Here is a 23215-nt window from a genome sequence, read left to right as displayed (position 1 = left end):
CTTGCTATGTGCAGGTACAATGCTAAGTGCTTTACATGGATTATTATTTTAGTCCTCCCAGCTACTAGGGGTAGTAGCTATCAATATGGTAGCTACTTTCAATAACTATAAGGTAGTTACTATCAATATCTTTATAGCCCTGGCAGATTGCTCAGTGGTTAGAGCATTGGCCAGTGGACCAAAGGGTCTTAGGTTTGATTCCTGGTCAAGGGCACTTACCTCCATTGCAGGTTCCTCAGCCCCGGTTGGGGAGGGTTCAGGAGGCAACCAATTCATGTGTCTCATGTAGATGTTTCTCTCTCTTCCCCCCCCCCCACCTTCCCTCTAGAAATCAGTGGAAAAAAATAAATATCTTTATAAATGAGAAAACTAAAGCTGAGCGATGTCCAGAGTAACCCAACTAGAAAGTAGGGGCAGTTAAGGAAATAATCCAAGAAGGTTGACTTTAAGACATGCTCTCTTACTCTTTACTCTCTGTCAATTTATAATTTTATAAATTGTTTAATAAATGCGTCATCACATATATAGTGATATTTAGAGTATTTAAAATCTGATTGTTGCCTTGTCTTTATTAATGTTTTTTTTTTTTAATTTTCCCCCAAAGAATAAAGTTATCTATTCACTTTGAGTTACCAAAAAACTTTTTAGGTGCTCTTATTTGTTTAGTTTGACACTAGTTGTCACTTCTAGTACTGTTGTTCATTTCGGGGAACAATAAATTGTATAATCATATCTTTGATAATTTTATGTTGAATGGGCTGTTCTCCTTGAATGTTTGTGTTTATGAAATATATTTTATATCAATAAACAACCCATCTCAAAACTAATAAAGAGCATGTATTATTATTCCTGATAAGTCTTAAATACTCCATCAATCCATCCTACTGTGTGGCCTTGCCAATCTCTTGTACCACCTGATACACATAGTTGATTTATGGGTAGGAGTGCTCAGTCCTTTGGAGGAGAGGGTGAGAATCTAACCTTCACGTCAGTTTGTTATTCTTGGGGGAAACGAATTCACATTCGAATACTATCTTTAACAGACTTGGTGTTTGACAATATAATTACTATAAAATGTATAATATAAAGGAACTCATTTTTAATGATTAAGCATCTGCTAACAATTCTGAGCTTGCTACCCATTTATGTCCCAGACAAGTGATAAGAAGTATGAAGAAGGATCATCACGAAAAACAAAAAGCTGTGGTTCTCAAACTTGAATATACTTCAGAATTGCCTGGGAAAATTCAGCCCCAGTGTCAGATTGTCTTAGCGTAGATAGATTTGGGGTATGATCAAGAAATCTTCATTTTTATAAAACACCCAGATAATTTTGATTGCAGGTAGTATTAGGACTTAAATTTCAGTAGCGTAAAAGGTTGGGTGGAAGCAAGGACCCAGGAGGATCTTTGTTGTTTTTGACTGTTCATGTTTTTTCCTTTCATTATCATACATAATTTTAAGAGTAATATTTCCCACCCTAGCTGGTTTGGCTAATGTGGATAGAGCATCAGCCTGCAGACTGAAGGGTCCAGGTTCGATTCTGGTCAAGGGCACCTACCTTGGTTGCAGGTCCCCCAGCCCTGGTCGTGGTTCTTGCATGAGGCAACCAATCGTATGTCTCTCTCATCGATGTTTCTGTCTCTTCCCTCTCCCACTCTCTTGAAAAATCAATGGAAAAATATCCTTTGGTGAGGATTAACAACAAAAATAATATTTCCCTTTAGCTCTTTATCACAAATAAAGTTATAGGCTTTGATTTGAATGGTAGCATCTTCTTTGTATAGATTTTAGTTTAACCTTTGATAAGAGTTGATGGAAGTTTTTCATATTCCAGAATTATCCTTATACTAACAGAACACCAGCAAAGAAGAACAGCACATAGGCTTTCTAATGATAAGTAGTTAGAGAAAATGGGCTATATTTGTTAATGCTAACATTTTAAATGGAAGGGAATGACTAGTGGCCTTGAAATTTTGAACTGCACTGCACTTCATTACACCTACAGAAGTTTAAGAACAAAAAATTTGGTTAACATAGTTTTGGAATAAAGACATTAGAACTATCTTATTCTAGAACAAAACTATATACTTGACAATAGTTACAAAGGGAACAGTTATTCGAGACATTTTTAGATCATAAACAATTTCTTTGAAAAGTATGTGAGATACATAAATTACCTTTGGCTTCTAAGGTCTTCTTGACTATCTCCAGAAAACTTAGAATATGCCCTTAAGTAATTGACTTTAATAAGCAATATGGGTCTTTAGGTGCTTTTATGGAGGTTTTATGATGTAAGCAGTCATTTACCTAAGAGGTGTCTGAGGAGCAAGGATGACATATGATAGGTGTCAGTCAACCTCTATGTCTGGAGCTCGAATTAGAGTCTGTGTGTGTGGCGAGAGGAGGAAGAGGTGGTGATGTCTTGACAAGATCCTGAAGTGGTTAGAATAATATTTGTAACTTAGTGGAAAAGACAGAAATGAAAGCAACTAATCAGAATAAAAGGCAATCTAAACAAATGCTAAATATAGAGATTCAGGCAGGTTCTATAAGGAAGCAATGATCAATTCTGATGGGGGAGTTAGCTGTGGAGGGAGTATGTGTAAGGAGACATGTCACCGAGAAGGTGACAACTGAGCGATATGGATTTAGAAGAGAATACCAGGTGAGAAAATGAGCAATAAGAGGCATGAGAGAGGACCATTCCAGAGGAACTGTGGGTAATCAGATTTGACCGAGGTGAGCATAGGTTTGTAAAGGGAACTTGAAGCCAAAGAGGGCTTGCATGTCACGCTGAGGAATCTGAATTTCATTGAGTAGGCAGAGAGCAGCCATTGAGAAATTTTAGACGAGGGATACGATCTAGCCTTTTGGGTTTGGGGGAGTAGGTATGGGAGTGGCATTTAATGAGTGACTTCAGTATGAAGAGGAATTGAAATAGAAAATTGGTCAATACTATTGTAGTCCAAGCCAGAGTAGGTAAAGGTCTACACTGTGGCTAGGGCAGTCAGTAAAAATTAAGAATATTGATATTCATTGAAGGATAGAAAATGGGCATTAATACATTTACTAATAGATAATAAAACTTTCATAAATCATCAGTTAATGTTGATTGATTTCTTACATTGTCCGGTATTACAGTATACACAGATGAGTCAAAAATAGTCTGTGTTCTGGATGCTTAAAAAATATTAACAGTCTCTTCCTCTGCGTTGCTGCATTGCCCATCTCCTACTGGGCACCATGGCGGCCCTCAGACCCCTGGTGAGACCCAAGAATGTCAAAAAGAGGACCAAGAAGTTCATCCAGCACCAGTCAGACCGATATGTCAAAATTAAGTGGAACTGGCAGGAGCCCAGGGGCATTGACAATAGGGTGCGCAGAGGGTTCCAGGGCCAGCTCCTGATGCCCACCATTGGTTAGGGGAGCAACAGGAAAAAAAAGCGCATGCTGCCCAGTGGCTTTCAGATCTTCCTGGTCCATACGTCAAGGAGCTTGAAGTGCTGCTGATGTGCAGCCAACCTCACTGTGCTGAGACTGCTCACGTCTCCTCAAAGAGCCCAAAGCCACTGTGGAAAGAGCAGCCCAGCCGGCCATCAGAATCACCATTCCCCATGCAAGGCTGCGCAGCAAAGAAAATGATCAGACAGATTATGTACACATTGTATTTGCGTTAATAAAATCGTAAAATTCTGCCCAAAAGCAATGTTAACAAAACAGGCACTGAATTAATGCATTATCATTTTAAAAATAATTGCTAATGGCAAGGAACTGGAGAGGGCTAAGTAAATAGTATAAGGATTTAATAGTTTGAAAATATATATATATCACGGTAATTGGAGTTTACCAAAATAATTTGGAGCAAATAAACACGTGGAAATTGTTTAAAACAGCGTTTTTCAACCGCTGTTCCCCGGCACACTAGTGTGCCGCGAGATGTTGCCTGGTGTGCCGTAGGTGCAGACAAGACAAGAATTTTATAATTTTTCACTATTTTGTTTACTTAATATTTCATAATAAAGTAATTATAAAATACTTTCTTTGTGTTTATTTGATTTCTATTCAAGAGAATTACTTTATATATTGTCAATATAGGCACAGAGTTAAATTTTTTAACATTTTCTAATGGTGGTGTGCCTCGTGATTTTTTTCATGAAACAAGTGTGCCTTTGCCCAAAAAAGGTTGAAAAACACTGGTTTAAAAGGTAGGCAACCTAATGACTGTAGAGAAGGCATTTGAATGTCAGATGTAGGGCAATATGGCACACTATTTGGATGTCTGCACTTTCTACATTTCATACGGTTACATCTTTATAGACAGTTTTGTACTATATTCTTGAGGGATAATATGTTACATTAATGCTCTCTAAGAGTTTTAAAAAATATTTTGCAAGTGTGTACAACTTTCAGGAGGGAAAATAAATGTTTTTGTAAAAATGAATTCACCTCCTTTTACTGACCAGTTACTAAAAGCTACCCAAGATAGTTTATTCAATAAGACCTAAGGTGGAAAATATTCTTAGACTAGTCACGCTGTTAAATCTCTGCAGATTTAGTTTTATCCGGTAAAATTAATGCAAAACCCCAATGCAAGCATTTGGATTTTGAAAACTTTGGAGGAGTGTCATTTTCTAATAGTCATTATTGGTTTTACATTATTTTTTCACAGGGGAACTGATCACAGCCGCACACGAGCTTGGAGTAAGTATTAGTTTTATTGTTTAATCAATGCTCTCATTAACAGTTTTAGGAATTAAGAAAGTTTAATTAAGCATGGAATAAAGTAGATTAATTTATTTTTAAACCCCAGTTTTTACTAACTTATAAGTTCAGTATGTGACAATTTACTTTAAGTTTTAAATCCAATTACACTAAATTATAAAGCAAAGTCTTTACTATATGTACAGTAGCCGGCTTATTATCACCCTAAAATTTGGTATAAGCTGTGGAGAATAAAATAAATCGGGTTAACAGTTTTTAATAAGTTTATTATTTAATAAACTTTATTATGGCGCATGATCCCTTTAGGCAAGACCTTAGGACTGTCAGCATGGTGGTAATCCGACGGCAGTGTGGTCTTTTCAACTTTCTCACCAATACGATATTTCAGAACATGCTTCTTCTTTCTTTTTTTTTTCCAACAGCCTTTTTAAATGACCCTCATGTACTATGAACCCCGAGAACAAACTGCTTAAGAATTGACAATGAAATATGTCACCCTTTCTCTAGGTGACATACCATGTGATAGACCCTGCCAAATCCACTGAAGAAAATATTTATTTGTATTGGCACAGAAGGATTACAATAGAAAGCCACTATTAGCCAGCCATTCGCTCTTAATCTTTATACTTGCCCGAGGAAAGGGCTACTTGTTCGTGAAAGCCGGTGTGACCCTTCCTTTGCCAGATGAGAACCTTCTAACCGTTGTGAATTTTCCCGCAGGTCGCCCATCCTCCTGGCTATCCTTTGTTCACTCTGGTGGCTAAACTGGCAATTACACTCTTTCCTTTTGGCTCCATTGCCTACCGAGTCAATTTTCTGTGTGGTTTATTTGGAGCGGCAGCTGCGTCACTCCTTTTTTTCACCGTTTTCAGGTACAGTAGTTGACTAGTTAAAATCCGTTTTGACTAACTGAAGATGTGATTTTCTTATAGCCCAAATACAGACATTAAAAATTGAGTTTCGTTATCGTCTGGTTGGTTTTCCAATATCACCCATGCGACTCCACTTTCATAATCTATAGTGATTTCATATGCATTTGACCCCTAAATGATTACACAGTTAATTCTGCTTCATACAATGGCATGAAAGTATCACCAGTTCATTATCACAATTCTCTGGTTAGGCAGAACTAATAAGGTTTGTCGTTTTATGAAAATGCAGATGGGCTAGTTTAACTCAACCATAGGAAGTTCATCTTCGGGTAAATGATAAATGTCCTTTAATTACTCACGGTATTGCTGATGGGCAGCTGCCTATCAGGTTCAGAGCTAAGACCCAATCCTACTGTATTTAAATATGCACATGTTGTATACCTTTTGAAATGAGGCTATTAACTAAAGAAATCATTTGGGATGTGGTTTTAGTAAGGTTTCACTTTGTTCCATTATAGCTGTAGGGAAAATAGGCAAATTGGACCCCACTTATTTCATTGATGGAAGGCTTTCTTAGTTTTGAGGGCTACAGCACTGCTTTTAAAAAACAGGTCATTAGTTTAGGATATTGGTGAACTCATTTGTCTTTGCTATTTCTGTTTCCTTCATTCTTAACTCAGTGTAACCTATGCCTAAGAGGATTAAAGTGAAAAATACAAATTATACTTCCTGCAAAGGGAACGCCAAATTAAAACACTTCTTTCAAAAACTATTGTAGGTTTGATTATAAAACAAATAACTTTTGTATGTAAATATAGTAGAATTTGAACAGACATAATTTCAAATGTCATTTTGGAGGCCAATAGTTTCATTTTGGTTAGTCATAATATTGCCCCTAAACTAAATTATTTTCTAAATTGTCTTTTAATTATTTATAGTAAGGTAAAAGTTAACATAATTATGACTTTATACTTTTAAATCTATTTGTAGAAAGCTTTCAGATTCAGATGTCATAATTGTTGATCATTCACTAAATTTTTATTTATATTATTTAATTTGTTTATATTTCAGTCTTACAGGTTTTCAGTGATAGCCATTTTTTTAAGTATGAAATGTTTAATATCTCTGCTTGAATTTATGTGTATTATGAATGTTATTATATTTTCTTTTTCTAAATGATTAGAATAATCTTTATTAGATTGCTCCTTCTGAGTCTTTTATAATTAAGAATCTATCATTATTTCTATTGATAGGAAAACTGATCTTTTTTATTTTAAGTATTCAGGTTGAAATTTAGACTTACCTGTTCTGTATTGAAAGTGTGAGTTATTAATTTCCACAAGACACTTAAGACAGACGTTTAAAGAAAAGTAATACTTGTATTTAGGTTGTTCATCTGTAATTTAGAAGATTATTTCTATAACATATACATATGTTTAAATGCTGTGTGGCTATAAATAGCTTTTATGCAAATAAAGAGCTTTGCTTTCTAAAACTTTTCCATATTTTTCAGTATATGAATTGTTGATGCTATTCTACATGAAAACCCCTATAAAAATCCTTACCTTTATAGAATCCAAATAGTTTTTAACAATAATTTCCCTTTGAGTTTTCCTTTTGAGATTTTAAAATAGCTTTTCTTAATTATTATGCTTGTCTATAATGGGTTTTGGATTAGCACACTAGTATGTAACCCTTTTCTTTTAATATATAGTCTTAGTGATAAATTTATGTACTCGCTGTTACACGTTTTTAAACCAAAAACTCTTAATATGATAAACTGAATATTTAAGTTGCTTTAGTAATATAGTACTTTGAAAAAGTTGCTTTCTTTCAGAAAAGGGACCTAACAATATTATCTCTTACATGCATTTTCATATGAAAATACTTCATTATTTTGAGTACAAATAATTGACAAGGTACACGTCCTTTGGGAGCAACCTAGTTCAAGTGGCAAATCTGTTTTGTCAAACAATAGACACCCTTCAGGAGAGAGCAAGCCATCTCTATGGTAATAGGACTAACAGTAGCCTATTGATTGAGTGGAAGAAGACATTATACAATGTCAGCTGGCTTGTTACAATTTCATTTGTTGTATGACCTGAACTTAACCTTTAAAACCTTTCTTCTGTGAATATAAACCCAACCGCAGGATGCAGTTTTTGTACAGCCATTACAGTGACAGCTTTTTTCCAGCCCTACCATACAGTAAATGTATTCCGTTACAGGTTGATTCCTTTATCAGAATTCATTGAGGAAACATTTCACCACTTTATTCATTTATACACCAAATCATCATTCTGTTTTGTTGTTACATGTTGAGGAGTTTTGATCCAGGAAGCTGTTTTATTCTTTTTTTTTTCCCCTGCCACTTAAGAGAACATTACTGTACATATGGGATTAATGCTGACTGGTGTGCAGTAAATTAATTCTTTTAACAGGTTTGGGTTTTTTTCAGGTAATTGTTCACATAGCATTCACTATATTTAGCTCTTGGGTGGACTTAAAGACCTTCTGTACCTTTTAAACAAAGATTGTATTTCAAAAGCAAATTTCTGTTTAAATGTGTTGATGTAAAAAGCTTCACTTTTTTTCAGTAAATATGACTTGATTGAGAGACCGATTTATTCGTTGTTTCCAATTACTATGTAATTTTTGCCTTTCTCTTGCTTTTAAAAGCAGTAAGATGTCATTAACACTGCATTTTTTGGTCAATCTTTTCCAGGGGTTGGCAAGAACTCATTTATATATTTGCATATGAGTAAAGCAGCACATGGAAAGCTATCTGTATCACTGTAGTTTATTGAATTAAACATAGTGAGACTATGCCAGTTGTTTCTGTGTGTATTTATGTATTGTCCCCTTCTGGGGAATTTTTAAACATGCCTAATGTTAAGGGAGTTTAATGTAATACATTTAATTTATATTACATAGAATTCATTTTATTAATGTGTGCACCTATGCATTTAAGACTGTAATACAGTTAATGTTTAATAGTAATTGAGATTTTCTCTTTTTTAAGGCCATTAAAGTAAATGATTTTTGAGTTTGTATGATATTTAAAGCGTTAAATTTGAAATTCACAAATCCCAGTAATACAACATAAAAAAAAGTTAAAGAAAATGTAAATCACTTACATGAACACCACCTAGCATTGCCTTGTACTTGAATCTCAAATTTATTTCCTAAGCAACATGATTCTAGGTCCTATATACTAATAAGGAAGGAATACTGAAATCACTATCATTAAACATCAATGTGCTTACATTTCATATATCCTGGTATCACTAAAAGAAAATGGATAGTATTGCATAAAAACTCTTTACCTCAGGAAAAATTTAAATCGCTTATGATCTCAGATGAGGGCATATCTTGCATCATTTACTTTGGTTGCTACAAGGCAGGGAGTAGAGTCTCAACAGGTTTGAGAGTCAGCATACCCTTTTCAAACTGTTAGGGGCCAGAAGGAGCATTAGAAGGATTGATTCAGCAGTATTTGTTGAGCACTCAGGTGAGTTGAAAGTAAACTTGTTTTAGTTTTTATAATAAAAATTCAGCGCTTATTTTAAAGAAAGACAAAATTACCAACCTTTAAACAGGCAGTTTTTAAAATATTTTCTCTAAAAGGCACTGTTTCAGGAAACTCACACTAAGAAACTTTCTGAGGCCATTAATAGTACACAGTAAGAAATCAGATCGTTTAATGCCAAGCAGGTTACCTAGACTATATGAATATTAATAATAATTACAGGTATATGGAAACTATGCTTGTTTACTATAAAGAACCTACAACCAGCTTCAGGAATATTTAAATATCTCTGGCAAATCATTTTGTTCCATTATTTTATTTATAGGGTATTTAATTTTTTATGAGTTGTACGTTTCTAAACATTATGCTGCTGCTAAAAAGAATTTGATTAGGAAAAAAAACACTTGATTCTGAGCACTGTGTCTGCTGTTCGTATAGCTTCAGCTAAAATTCCCTTCAATAAAGAATAGAAAAAAGGCATACCTTAGAGAATATAGAATCTTCTGCTTAAGGGACATTTGGATTTTCCAACTCAAAGAGTATTCTAGATGATTGCGGTAGAAAATAATGTGAAACTCTGCCTAATTTCAGAGGTAACTATGCATAAGTAACAAATAGTCACCAAATTTTTGTAGTTGAAGAAGAATGAAAAGTACTTAATTTCCATTCACGAGATTATCTGTTTTGATCCCTGGTTAATTGATCATATATTTCTCTCATACTTGTATTAAAATTGCATTGACTCAGACTGGGTAAGCATCTTAAGAGCTTGGTTCATTTGCATTTTCTTATAAGTAGAGGGACATATTAGGCTCAAATAACAGCACTTCATTTTGAAGGGGAGAAAAGCAGGGCAAAAACTCTTTTTTAAGACTGTGGAGTCTTTTCTGACAGCTAGTCAGAGTTAGAATTAGTTCAAGGAAATGTTAATAATGCACCGCCTCGCCTAATCCCTTTGATATCACCAGGTATCCTCCTGTTCATGGGTTAATTGCTTTAAAAGCAAAGGCAATATTCTGAGCGGTGGGCCGCTTCACCTTTTCACAGCTGTTACCATTGAGTGACAACTAAATCCCATGTGTAAGATGAGGAAGAGCTCAATCTCCAATTGGGAGAAAATTTATGTAAACCACAATCCCTTCAGAATGTACGGAAGTCATAGACTTTCTTGATTTACTCTGCTTTTCCCAGAAAGCTCTATTGTTCACTTTCCTAAGTCCCATCAACCCTTTGTAGCAGAATATCACAGCGGCAGCAGATAGCTTGAAATATATAAATGCTATCATAGCTCTGATTAATAGCAGTGCTTATGAGTCAAGTCTGATAACAGTGCAGCTCTCCACTCAATTTCAGATACTGCTAATGGAATCTGTCTTCTCCAATTGTAATATGAGAAGGCCTAATTTGCCATGGAGCTTGGAGCTGTCACCAGTAGGGGATTGTGGGGTCAGATGGGAGCTGCCAGGTTTTTGCCCTGCAGCTTGTATCTCTCACTTTGAATAGAGCAGCCCCCTGCCTGCCAGTTAGCTGATAGGCCGCCATGGGGTTTATGCCACTATATACAATAGGAAAGGGCTACATAGGCTGACTTTATAATTGTGAAGCTAGCTCATATTTCCACAGCTACTGTGCTGCATAATTTCTAATAAGTGGTTTTAACAAATGTCAGATTATGAAAAGTTTCCTCAATTACAAAAACTTATAAAACATTTAAATTGCTAAATCTGTTTCCTGCCGAGATTTTGCCACTGGAACTAGTCATCAGTCATTATGGCTATAATAATAAATGCATATATTTCTTAAAACTACAAATAAAATCACAGGTCATAACTCCTATAGGTTTGCTGCTTTTCAAAGCCAGGGCAATAGAAAACAGGCTTGATGATTTCAGATGTTAAGATGTACTTGTAACTTTGCATAACAAGACTACCGAATGCCAATTTTCTATTGTTTATTAAGTTGGTTAGGGTTGTTAGTGAACGTAGTTTAATACCCTCATTTGGTTGATTTTATTATTTCAATCTTTTAAGTTTACTCATACACCTTTAGGATCTGAACAGTTTAAAAGTTATGCAGCATTTTCTAAGTTTTGACTTAAAAAGGACTTACTATGATGCGTTGGCCCATGCCTTTGAGACTGATATGCTGGAATATGCTTTCAACCAATTTCGATTTTGTTACTGAATACAAAACACACTATCAAAATTGAGTAACAAGCTAATATTGAGGTCATGTGTGTTTTTAAACATTTCAAACAATATTGACAAAAATCTGTAATTTGGGAGTTATTTTAAACTACATAGGTTGTGCTTAAGAAGATAATGCCTCCCGGTGTGCAGGTTATTTGGCATACCATGAACACTTAGTAAAATGTAAAGTAAATGATGGTGATTTCTATAAAGCCCAGTCCAGTGTTTTTCTTTTAGATATTCAGGTATAAGTTGATGGGATATAATAAAGTGAATTGTTCTAAGCTGTGAATAGCTTTCTCGTTTACTGGTTAATGCATAAATCTCACTTGTAATGGAAATTGTGTGATTGCTTTTTATTTATGGAAGCTATTCATAATCTTATTCCTTCCATTTCAGTGGTGCTTTTTCCTCTTTTTGTTTTGAAAGCGTTTACATTTTTTACCTCCAATTTTACTCAGTGGTTTAAAACCAGGGCTAATACTTTGTACTTTTCCTTTTTGTGTGCTGGTGGTTGATATTCATGTAGCTGAAAATTCAGGGTAAAACAGTTCTTTTCCTTTTGATTGAGTCTCATGAAATAAAACAAACCGTGGTAGGATTTTATCTGGAGGAAAAGTAAATTTTTGTGAAATTTGGAAAAAAGGACTTATTTGCAAATTTATTTTAAAGATGGAAATGTCTGGCATTTTTTAGGTGCCATGGTGGTGGCTTTGGAGGTAGATATAACTTTAATACACCATGTCCTAAAGTATTGATGTATGTTCATTAAATCTAAACTTGAAAATGAAAGGAAAAAATTTAGATTGTACTGCTCTCTAAATGGCCACTGGCTATAATCTGCCTATAGACCGCCTGGGACATAGTAGATGCTCAGTGTGTACTCGCTGGGTGCTGAGTTAACTGCCACGGAAAGAGAAAGGTTCAGCAGTGCACCTTTTTCCAGTAGCTTAGCTTCCCAATTGGGCCATTCTCCGGGTACACTGAAGATTTAAATAAATGGGTGTTGATTATGTGAATGAGCCAGAAGGTAACATTTATATAATTTTCATGAATATGGCCCAGAAAGATAAGAGCTTGGGAGGATAGAGGTGGTAGACTTGCTATTAATTGTATCTTGTTTTACCACACTGTAATCCAATGCATTTTTTAGTCATTGATATGAGTTGACACTAAGAGTAATTTACTTACTAATAGTGCCCAAATCCTGCATTGTGGACTTTCTATTCGACTCCACTTACTTCAAGGAATTTTCCATGTAGAAGGAAGGTAGTGTACTCTCCGTGTTGGATTCTTTGCATGCAAGTAACGTTGCAGACAAATACATTTGTGGATTTTTATGAAGCACGTCAAATATGTGTTCTGAAAGAATCTCAGGTTTCTGTTATTTGCCTTTTGATGAAAGGTTAATGGAAAGAAAAATATATTTATCATCAATAACAACCTGTGTCAGTGTGTAAATTGTAACTTCCTGATTTATCCACTGTGTCAATAGATGAATAGTTTTCCATCAGTGAGAAAACTATTGCACAATCAGTACCTCTCTAAGGCATCTTCTCTAGGTCTCATGGATTTTGTGGACTGAAGAGAAGGCAGTTATGTTTTAACCATGGAATTCTGAGCATCACATTTGTTAGGATGCTCTTAATAGCATCATGTGTACCTTACCTCATCTCCACCCCCCCAGTGGAGAATCTCTGTCTTTTGCATTATCTGAATGAAATTTTAAATACTTGATCACCCTTCCCACACAACTATCATACTCTCAGTGTATCTCTTCTCATTGACTAATCGGTTGCTATCTTAGAATGTGAGCTGCATGATTTTAGTGTCAACCCAAGTAAAGCACAATTAGGTAGATGCACTTACTGCACATATACTGCAAAATAGATTTTATATTTAAAAAATAAATATGTAATAAATTACAATATGTAACATAAAATATCCTATATAATAAAAGAATAATATGCAAATTGACCATCACTCCAACACACAAGATGGCCACCCCCTGTGGACATAAGATGACCTCTACAAGATGGCTAGCAGAGGAGGGCAGTTGTGGACGATCAGGCTAGCAGGGGAGGGCAGTTGGGAGGGATCAGGTTTGCAAGGGAGGGCAGTAGGGGGGCACCAAGCCTGAAGGGGAAGGCAGTTCGGGAGAACCAGGCCTGCAAGGGAGGGCAGTTGGGGGCGACCAGGCCAGCAGGGGACGGCAGTTAGGGGTGACCGGGCCTGCAGAGGAGGACAATTAGGGACGACTGGGCTGGCAGGGGAGCAGTTAGGTGTCGATCAGGCTTTCAGGGGAGTGTTTAGGGGGTGTTCAGGCTGGCAGAGAGAAGTGGTTAGGAGCAATTAGGCAGGCAGGCAGGTGAGCAGGTGGGAGCCAGAAGTCCTGGATTATGAGAGGGATCCCAGATTGGAGAGGGTGCAGGCTGGGCTGAGGGACACACACATACCTATGAATTTCATGCACTGGGCCTCTAGTATTTATATAAAATAAAATATACTTCAATACATTTTGGATTATTTGCTATTTTGAATCATCCATATAATTGATTTGCTCTATTAGTATGAGACCTTGAAAATTGAGAATACCTCTGAAACAATGTAAAAATTTGCTTTTGATTGTTAGTATTAATGTGTCTTTTACAATGCAGTATTGCATTACTAAAATAATCATAGTAATGGTGTTTAAAGTGTGATCTTTATTGCCTCATTAGATGTTTGTAAGTCAGGTTAGATTCTAAAAATATGTATTTCATTTGAAGAAATGTCTCCCTTGAACTTCTTCTGTGAGGTTCTATGAGAATTAGGTTGAGAATAGAAAACATTTTTTTCTCATCTTATATCTAATTTATCACAAGGTGTTCTTAAGTTAACATGGAAAATAGTTTAGACTGTTTGGCAATTCAGAGGTGAGTTCTGGTGAAAAGACTTTATTTTATTGACAATCTTGTTTGAATTCTTTTTCTTTCTCCAGTTTACTATTAGTTTTGTTGAATTATTTTATCAATTTCAGTAGAAAAATGTATCTTTTAATTTTAAGATGCCACTCTACACACTAAGTGTAGATAAATAAACTTATTTATTTCTTGGTTGCCTTTTAAAAAATAACTATTAAGCATATTTACTTAAAACAATAAAAAGAACATTGAAAGTAGGGCTCCCAGATTGCCAAGTGAAAACACAAAGATGCTTCTGATTATGTCATTTTTAATTTAAAAAAACAATATTCGATTTGGTCTCCGGGTAGATCACAATTGTCTTATTTGAGGGACACATACATATATAGTCTGTCTGTACATTTGACTTTATGGATGGACCAACCAGCTCATTTTGTGGCCTCAGAACAGCAATTTTATTTAAAATTCATCTATATAAGTGACTGTTAAAAGCCTAAGTGACTGTTACAACTCATCGACTGGAATGAGCAGAACTACTGGAACAATTGGTTGGCCAGTCACTATGGTGCGCATTTAACAGCAGGGGCAGACAACGCAGGAGCTGTCCCCTGGTGGTCAGTGTGCTTCCACTGCCAACCTCCTGTGTGCCTCCCCAAAGCCGGCTGCCCCCCCCCCCCCCCATCGGCCCCAACAGGCCAACCTCCCATGGTCCCTCTCCCCTGCCAGCCGCACCCCTTCATAGACCTTGATCACTGACCAGGCCAAGGGATCCCTGACCCATACACGAATTCGTGCACTGGGCCTCTAGTGTTTAAATAATAATGTGAGACTGGACATTCCTTCTATATATTTCTAAAAAAAAAAAAAAATACTTAACCAGAAATTTGTACTACCAATTAATTTAACAGTATGATATGCAAATTTATGAATAGTATTTTACTCTACTTATACAATTTAACTTTCCCAAAGAATGTTATAAGTACATGTTGTAGCCTTTTCAGGAAAATAAACATTCTATAAAGCGTGTGTTCTGTTTAGAATTACTCCCCCAAAGAGTGAGGTTACAGCTAACTTCTTTATTCACTCCTCGGCACCCTTCATTGAGAGGGATTCTAATTGGCTCCTAGGGTAACAAAGGCCCCAGCAAACAAAGCAGGTAATTGATTCATTGCAGGCTCTAAGAATTCTGTAGATGCATAGGATTTATACCTTTCTTTTAAAACTCATAAATAAATAGATAATAAAAGTGCTTATTCCATCACATCATTTGCTCCACAAGTTTAAGACTAAATTAACCTCAGACATTTTTATCAAAGAGATTTTTACAGCATCACTTAGCATCATTTTTACTGCACTTTTAATATCTTCTTTTATCTCAAAGTCACATGGCTTACCGATAGGGAAGGTTCATTGATATTTGGTTCAATAAGGTGTAAGACGGAAATTCTGAGGTATTTTGTTTAACATAAAAAAATTTGAGAAAAATGTAAAGGCTTCCTTTACGTAGCAGTAGGTGAAAGGCAATATGAGTAATGTGAACCTTCTGTATTTTATTTATCGTTCCCTTTGAAATATTTATGTTATAGACAAGGAATAAATTGCAATATGAAAAAAATGCTTGTTAAGTAAATTATAATTTCTATACTCTTGCTGAAAGAATATTTAAATTTGAATTAAAGTACAGAATGCTGAAATGATTATTCCTTAGTATCTGTAAGATATATCCATATGGAAGTCACTTAATTAAAAAAATAAAGTAAAAAAATAAAAATGAATTTCCCCTTAATTTTGTTATTAAGACACCACTTTTATAACAGTAAAGGATAGCAATGATATAGGACGTAGCTCTTAAAAGAAACAAAATTTACCCCAATATTATAACATCTTTCCTTTTCTTTTCCACTTTTTACAGTTGAAAAAAGTTGAATTTCTAGATAATGGCAGAAGTAATTTTATAAAGCATTATTTGGAAATGAATTGGCTTAGGTTGAAGTAAACAGAAACTTGCTATTTAAAGAGCGTTGAAAATTAAAGATAAAGTACGACTGAAGTGAATATATATGAAAACATTTAGTTTCAAAAATCAAATAGCTTTTCTAGGACCCACAGAAATATCATATATATATATTTTTTTCAGTCATACTTTTAATCTTAAAAATGCACTAATATGCTGACATGGCTGTTCTGGTATCAGTGTTCCAAAAATAATTCTGTTGGCTCTGTAATATACTATTTAGAGAATCTTAAGTTCATCAAATCTGGTTTCCTTACTATGTTTTCATTAGGTTACAGTTAAACATTTTTATTCTTCAGGACTTTATTTATTTAGAAATATAGAAAAATATCTATCCAGTACCTATTTAATACACTTAATGTGAATCTGGAAAAAGGGCAACAACCGTGGTCTTCAAAAGCAGGGAACACTCCTTGGAAAGGTGATACTGATGCTGAGTTGTAAACAACCAGTGGGAATTGCCCAAGTGAAGGCAAAACTATTCTGGATACAGGGAACCTCATGTGCAAAGAAACCCAGAGATGGAGAGAGACAGAGCTCATATGTACAGAGACTTACAAGTCATTTAGTGTTGCTGAGACACAAAGTGTGAGATGGGCTTTATCAAAAAATGGAGCTATGGGTGACTGAGATCCAATCATAAAAGATCTTGTGTATCATGATGAGGAGCTTATAGTGTTTTACAAAGAAGACTTATTAAAGGGTTGGAGGCAGAAAAGTACAAGACTAGATAAGGTTTAGATCCCTCCCTCTGGTGGCAATGGTGGGCTTAGGACTGGAGGCAGACAGTGTACAAAGCTGTTGCACTAGTGTGAGCCCGAGGTGATGGTAATAGCTGAAATAGGGCAGTGGTGATATGGATGTAGACGAGAGGAAGAGTTTTTAAAAATGTTTATGAAGTAGAATTGTCAGGGTGTGAAGTGTTCAACAGGGGGAGAGAGGGAGGAGAGCTTTGATAGTGACTCCTACGTTTCTTACCTTAGATAACTAGGTAGATAATGAAAATCACTAAAAGGACATAAGAGCAGGAGCCATTTCAGGGAAGAGGATGAGAAATTAGTTTTGCACATGTTGACAATGAAATTCTCCAGGACATCCAGAGCTGGAGTGGCTTTGTGGTGAGGTGTACAGCAGTCAGTCAGAGATATGTAAGTCCTAACTTAAGGGAGAGGCCGTGCTAGAGAAAGGTTTGGTTTCTCCAGTTTGTAGCGGGCAATTGACATCCAGAGAGTAGATAAAGCCACCCAGGCAGAGTAAGTCGAGTGAGAAGAACAATTGCCTGGTAATGAAATCTTGGGGAACACTGACTTTAAAGGAGTTCATGCAAGAATAGGAGCCATTCAGAGAAAATGCAGGAGGCAGATCAAAGCTGTAAAAGGAAAACCAGAGGGATGTGAGGTCCCAGATGTCAGCTCAGTAGAGTGTGGCTGGGGGAGTGATCAAGACAGCAGAGAGGTACCAAAAGCCTATTGTATGAGGCGGTTAGCTGGTCACTGGGGACCTTGGGAGAGCACTATCCACAGAGTGCTAGCTGGGGTGAGAACGGAGGGTAGAGGCTGCAGGTGTGGGCCCTGTGAGATTAACACTGTGCCTAGCCAGGGCCCTGAAACTTCGCTTTGTGAAAGCATCCTGACATCAGCTTGCTCTTCAGCCCGTTATCTCTGTCCAGGAAGGTGAAAGGAAGCATGCTCAGATTATGCAATATGCCTTGAGCAATATAAGGGGACCTCTACCTATGGGCTCAGTGAATAAAATGAAGACCTTCTCCAAAGTCTTCAGAAATTCCTCATGCTTACCGTTGCTGACATCATTGTTTGATTTGTCAGCAGGGCTCAGCTTGCTGTGCACTGACATGGGCATTACATGTCCTCGTTAGCACGCATGCGATGCTGTGGCAGTGGGCCTCACGCCTGTCGTCTACACTGTACTCACCCTGCAGACTTACCCATGTGTGGCTTGTCCTTCAGGACCAATACTTAGTTTTAATGAAAATGTTAAGATTTTGAGGACAGCTTCACATTAAACTTCCATTTCGCTATTTTAAACAGTAGAGTCCGGTCTTATTTAACAGGTGGTCACATCCTTCCAACAATTGGATGTCCCCTTCCCCAGCCTACTTTTCACTCCAGACACTTCAGCTTTCAGTCTGCTCCTTTCCTTGATGCCCTTATACTTGCCTCCCATTTCTCTGAGACTGAGAACACTTTGCTCATCCTTTTGTCTCCTCCATCTGCCACCTGTGGCTTTACCTCCTTCCCTGTCTAATGCAGGCCCCATGGTTCATTACTTTAACTCTCTTTCCATCTTGCCATTCTGACTGACTTATCTAGCGAAGCCCCTAACCCTGGCTCATCCACAGTCTGCAGTCTCTAGCCGCTTCTGAGCATAGTGTTACCAACAAGTCCTCATTATATATCCCTACGCAGCTTGTGGAGTTTTCCCACAACAGATACCTCAAAGTATCTCCATTTTTCTAACCTGTACATGTTATGTGGTCAGTAAGTGTTGACGAATTCTGAAACTAAGCACAAACTTTTAAAGGCAGTGTGTTCAAGTGTGTGCGTTTTAGGGGACATTCACAGTTTGATTTAAAACATTACTAAAAACCTTTTATTGTCACCTTAAATTGATTATCTCTATAAAGCTGTGTTTTTTACAGAAGGAAATATTCAAATCTAGAATTGAAAAGGAATTTCTAGGCAGGTATGTTCTAGTGAAACCACCATTGGCTGTCCTCTCTGGGCACCAGACACCCCAGCTCACACTACCAACTGACCTGGATTCTCAACATTGCCCCTCAAAGTGCTGCCATCAATTTCTATAGAAATCATGTAGAAATGCCACCAGCTATGTCGGAATGTATTTGCCTCACCAGCTTCCAAGTAAAGAATGGAATGGGTGCTTCTGATAGGCAGAGCCCAGGTCATACACCCATGCTCAGAGTCTAGCTGCAAGGGAGGCTGGAAAAGTATTTTGTATTTTCAGCATGTATAATAGGAGAGGACTATGCCTCATTGGCTGGGAAGGGATTTTAGATTACCCCTTTGTTTTCATTTTATATTGGGACTACAACTCAAATTCCTGTAAGACAGTTTGATTTCTAAGCAAGCTCATTGAGATACTAAAAAAGATCAAGATTATAGGTTTGATTTCCATTACTGGTTTTATGATGCTACCTCTCTTCTATAACCATATTCAGTAGTCTAATAAATCATTTCTCTGATACCAAGGAAAATTGGGTGTTAAGAATCTATTGATTATTATTTGCAAAACCATCCTGGCCTTGGTATGGGGCCGGGGGGAGGGAGGTAGAGATTCAGAGATAGACCTGTTGATGTATGCTTAGTCTTCAGTAAAATGCTACTGTAATAAACTAACTGTAATAGTCTAAGGTGACTGGATAAATTTTGTCACTGAAGTTTATCATTTATCTTCTCTTCAATTTTTAAAACTGTATGAAATAGATGAAAAGGCAGTTATTCCAATAATTGATGGCAACAATCCAAACACTTTAGGATGTCTTCCTGAGCATAATAATGTGTTAAAAATCATGATAGATTAATGAGTCTTGAGTTTTCTTCCTGAGGATGCAGACATATCAAGACTGTCATCTCTTCAGTTCTCTTTAATTAACTGATGGTTTTAAACTTTGACTAATTGCCCTTTCCAGGGGGCGGAGGGTGAGATGGAGTGTTAAAACCAGTCTTGAGAGATGCAGAACACCATTCAAGCTGCTAGTGTGTTGTTTTGCTGAAAGAGAAGTAAATACAATTCTAATAACTGATAAAACTTTTACTCTATTCTTCACACCAAATAAAGTACATTTTATCGTTAATATAGAATGAATTATTTGACATTAAAACTAAAATAACCACCTTATATCCCATAATGTAATGGCACTAAATAGCTAGACGAACAGTTTAAATTCTGGTTCTGCTGCTTAATTGCCATTGGCCTTGGAAGAATCACTTTGCTTTTGTTCGCCTCAGTTTCTTCATTTGAAAAGAAATAAATAGTATCTATTTAAATGAATTTTTCGTCTTTTAAGACCTTGAAATTTTTTGATACAAGCCAGTTATTTTGTAGAATGTTCTTCAATTTGAGTTTGTTTAGACTCAGGTGATGAATTTTTTGTAGGAATGTCGTAGATATACTGTGTTTGTCCCACTTCTGGGCTGTTAACCTTGATCATGTGGCTAAGATGGGGTCTGCCACTATAGTTACCCCTTCTCCCCCATGTAATTAATCTATGTAAAGGGAGATACGGTTAGACTGTGCACATATTTCTGTTACTCTTAAATCTTTACCCATTAGTTTAATACCCATTGATTATTGTTGTTATGGTGATTTCTGATTCTTTCATTTCTTATACAGTTATTAGTTGGCATTCTATGGACTTTTCCTTCTCCCCTGTTTACAGACAGTCCTCGGATTACATCCAACTCGATGTACTTTGTTTCGTGGTTATATTGCCATCTCCCTTTTACAGTATTTATAAAAAAATAAAAAAATTAAAAAAAAAAAAAGTTCTGCCCTAGCTGGTTTGATTCAATGGCTAGGAGTGTCTGCCTGTGGACCAAAAGGTCCCACGTTCATTTCTAGGCAAGGGCACATGCCTGGGTTGCTAGTTTGATTCCCAGTAGGGGATGTGCAGGAGGCAGCCAATCAATGATTCTCTCTCATCATTGATGTTCTCTCTCTCTCTCTCTCCCTCTCCCTTCCTCTCTGAAATCAATAAAGATACATCATTTTGATGTATGTACATATGTGTTTTATGTTTTTTATTTATTTACCACAAGTAAAGGTCAGGAATTGTTATCTTTATTTTAAAACTTTTTGACTGTTTCACTTCTTTACATGTGTGCTCCATGTGAGTGACGTAGGTGTTTATGTAGGTGGGTTCTGACTTATGGCAAAAATACGTGTTACGTCCTGCCATAGAAATGGATCTCCGACGTAACCTGAGGACCTACTGTGTTTGTAATACTACTTATTCATAGATTCTTACTTATTCATTGGGTTACAATCTAGTACTATAATCATTTTGTTGCTCAAATTATTCCCCCAATTTGATGAGTGAGAGTCCCTTTAAGCTGGCTCCTGCGTTCTTTGTCATGTCTCTGTTTGAGCACTTCCTTAATTTCTGACACAGGGTGTTTCAGATTCATCTTGTACTTGAGCTGCCCCATGCCTGCAATCAGCCATTTCTCCAAAGATGCTAATTGATATTTCAGTAGAAGAAGGGATCTGTATCTTATGCTGACTTTCCAAAGTAATATCAACAGAAGATGCGTAGAACTTCCTTTTTAAAATGTTACTAATACTTTAAGATTAATTTATTCTCTCATTTCACTAAGTTTCCTTCCTGTGCTTGGGGCTAGATGCTTTCAATAGAAGTGAAATTTAACTCCAGCTCACATTTCAGAAACAATGTCAAAATAATGGCTACAGACATTTAAATGCTATAAATGTTCAGAGGTGGACTAGAAACCTGGGGATTTAAAAATTTGAGAAAGAGTGGAGTTTGAATAAGTGGAAAGGAGCAGGGAGGACATTCATTTCAGGGTTACGGCACAAGCAAAGGTGTAACACTGGCAACAGGCATGTTTTATTAGGGAATTTTGAGAAGCCTGGCTAGTTGGTGGAGAAAATAATGTTGACACTTTGTGGCTAGGTGGGCAGGGTTCCTGGTCTTCAGGCTGACTCATTTAAAATATGTCCTGTAGGCAGTGAAGCTTGGGGGCTATGTAGTCATAAAGGGTATGTTTAGGGAGTTTAATCTGCTGTTATATTGCAGAATAGAAAAAAAACAAGACAAGTCAGAAAACGATTAAAATAATTGAGTCAAAGGCCATAGGCATACAACTTGATAGGAATTTGGAATAAAGAAGTGACTTTAGTGTGTTGAATCAGGATAACTGGAAGAATGGGAGACTGTGATGAAATGAGAAACTGGTGATTTTTATAAAGGAAAGAAAACAAATTGCAAAGAGAAACTCAAAGGAAAAAAGGTTTGACGATATTAAAATTTTTATTGTAACTTTTCCCCCTATAATGGTTGATTAAGAACCATATAATTACTCCATAATTTTTATACAAAACAATATAGTTAAAAAGTGTTGATGTGGGGTCATATAAATCAAAATTATTAGGTACAGAAGTGCCTGCTGAATTTTATAACTCTTGCTAGACATAGACATTTGTAATAACTTTAATTTTCATAGCTTTAGACTTATAGTGGAATAGGACGTTGTTTTGGTTTGATAAACACTAGTATTTTCAACCATATTACCAGTCTCGAGGCATGTCTCAATTGAGATCCGGATTCCTGACTGATTTGAAATACATGGCTCTTGTTGGCATTTGGGGAGTGGAGAATTTGTTTCTAAGTGCAGCATTTAATTCTTTCTGCATTATTAAAATTCCCATACCCGTTCCTCTCTTTAAAAATACATTGTTTTTAGCTTTACCTCTGTGTAAAGAAGAAATCATGAGAATCTAAGCACTTAGCTAACAAGGTCTTAAAACCACCAAATACTGTGACCAAGAGATGCTTCACCATATGTTGGGAGATAGGTATAGAAAGTACCCGGACCCAGACATTCCCAGGAAGTGTGAATGAGGATTCCTGAATAGATATTTTGCCATTTCCTTAATTTTTACAATTTAGCATATTCCAGTCTTAACTTTGTAGATAGAGGAAGAGAAATGACACAGGTTATCTCCCTAGCTACTAACTCTTCAGGCTTTCTGAACTGGCTTGAACCCTAGAGCAGCGTTTTTCAACCGCTGTTCCGCGGCACACTAGTGTGCCGCAAGATGTTGCCTGGTGTGCCGTAGGTGCAGACAAGACAAGAATTTTATAATTTTTCACTATTTTGTTTACTTAATATTTCATAATAAAGTAATTATAAAATACTTTCTTTGTGTTTATTTGATTCCTATTCAAGAGAATTACTTTATATATAGTCAATATAGGCACA

At 36.3% G+C, this 23215-nt stretch overlaps 1 protein-coding gene and 1 pseudogene across 4 annotated transcripts in view; both read left to right on the top strand.

The window, feature by feature from the left end:
- The window catches only part of TMEM260 (transmembrane protein 260), a 57613-nt gene that overhangs the window by 2255 nt on the left and 32143 nt on the right, over window positions 1-23215 (top strand). For all 3 annotated transcript variants that reach the window (XM_084869922.1, XM_084869921.1, XM_084869923.1), the window contains exons 2-3: window positions 4673-4704; window positions 5446-5597. In XM_084869922.1, the coding sequence (XP_084726048.1) occupies window positions 4673-4704; window positions 5446-5597 (184 nt within the window). The remainder of the gene's footprint in view (window positions 1-4672; window positions 4705-5445; window positions 5598-23215) is intronic.
- On the top strand, window positions 3151-3810 carry LOC311614784 (large ribosomal subunit protein eL32-like; annotated as a pseudogene). Its single transcript has one exon. The product of its transcript is annotated as a large ribosomal subunit protein eL32-like (transcript).

Source organism: Pipistrellus hanaki (genome assembly GCF_964339955.1).
Source record: "Pipistrellus hanaki genome assembly, chromosome: 1".
NCBI lineage: Eukaryota > Metazoa > Chordata > Mammalia > Chiroptera > Vespertilionidae > Pipistrellus > Pipistrellus hanaki.
Note: the sequence above shows the minus strand (reverse complement) of the source record. Positions and strands in the feature narration are given on the sequence as shown.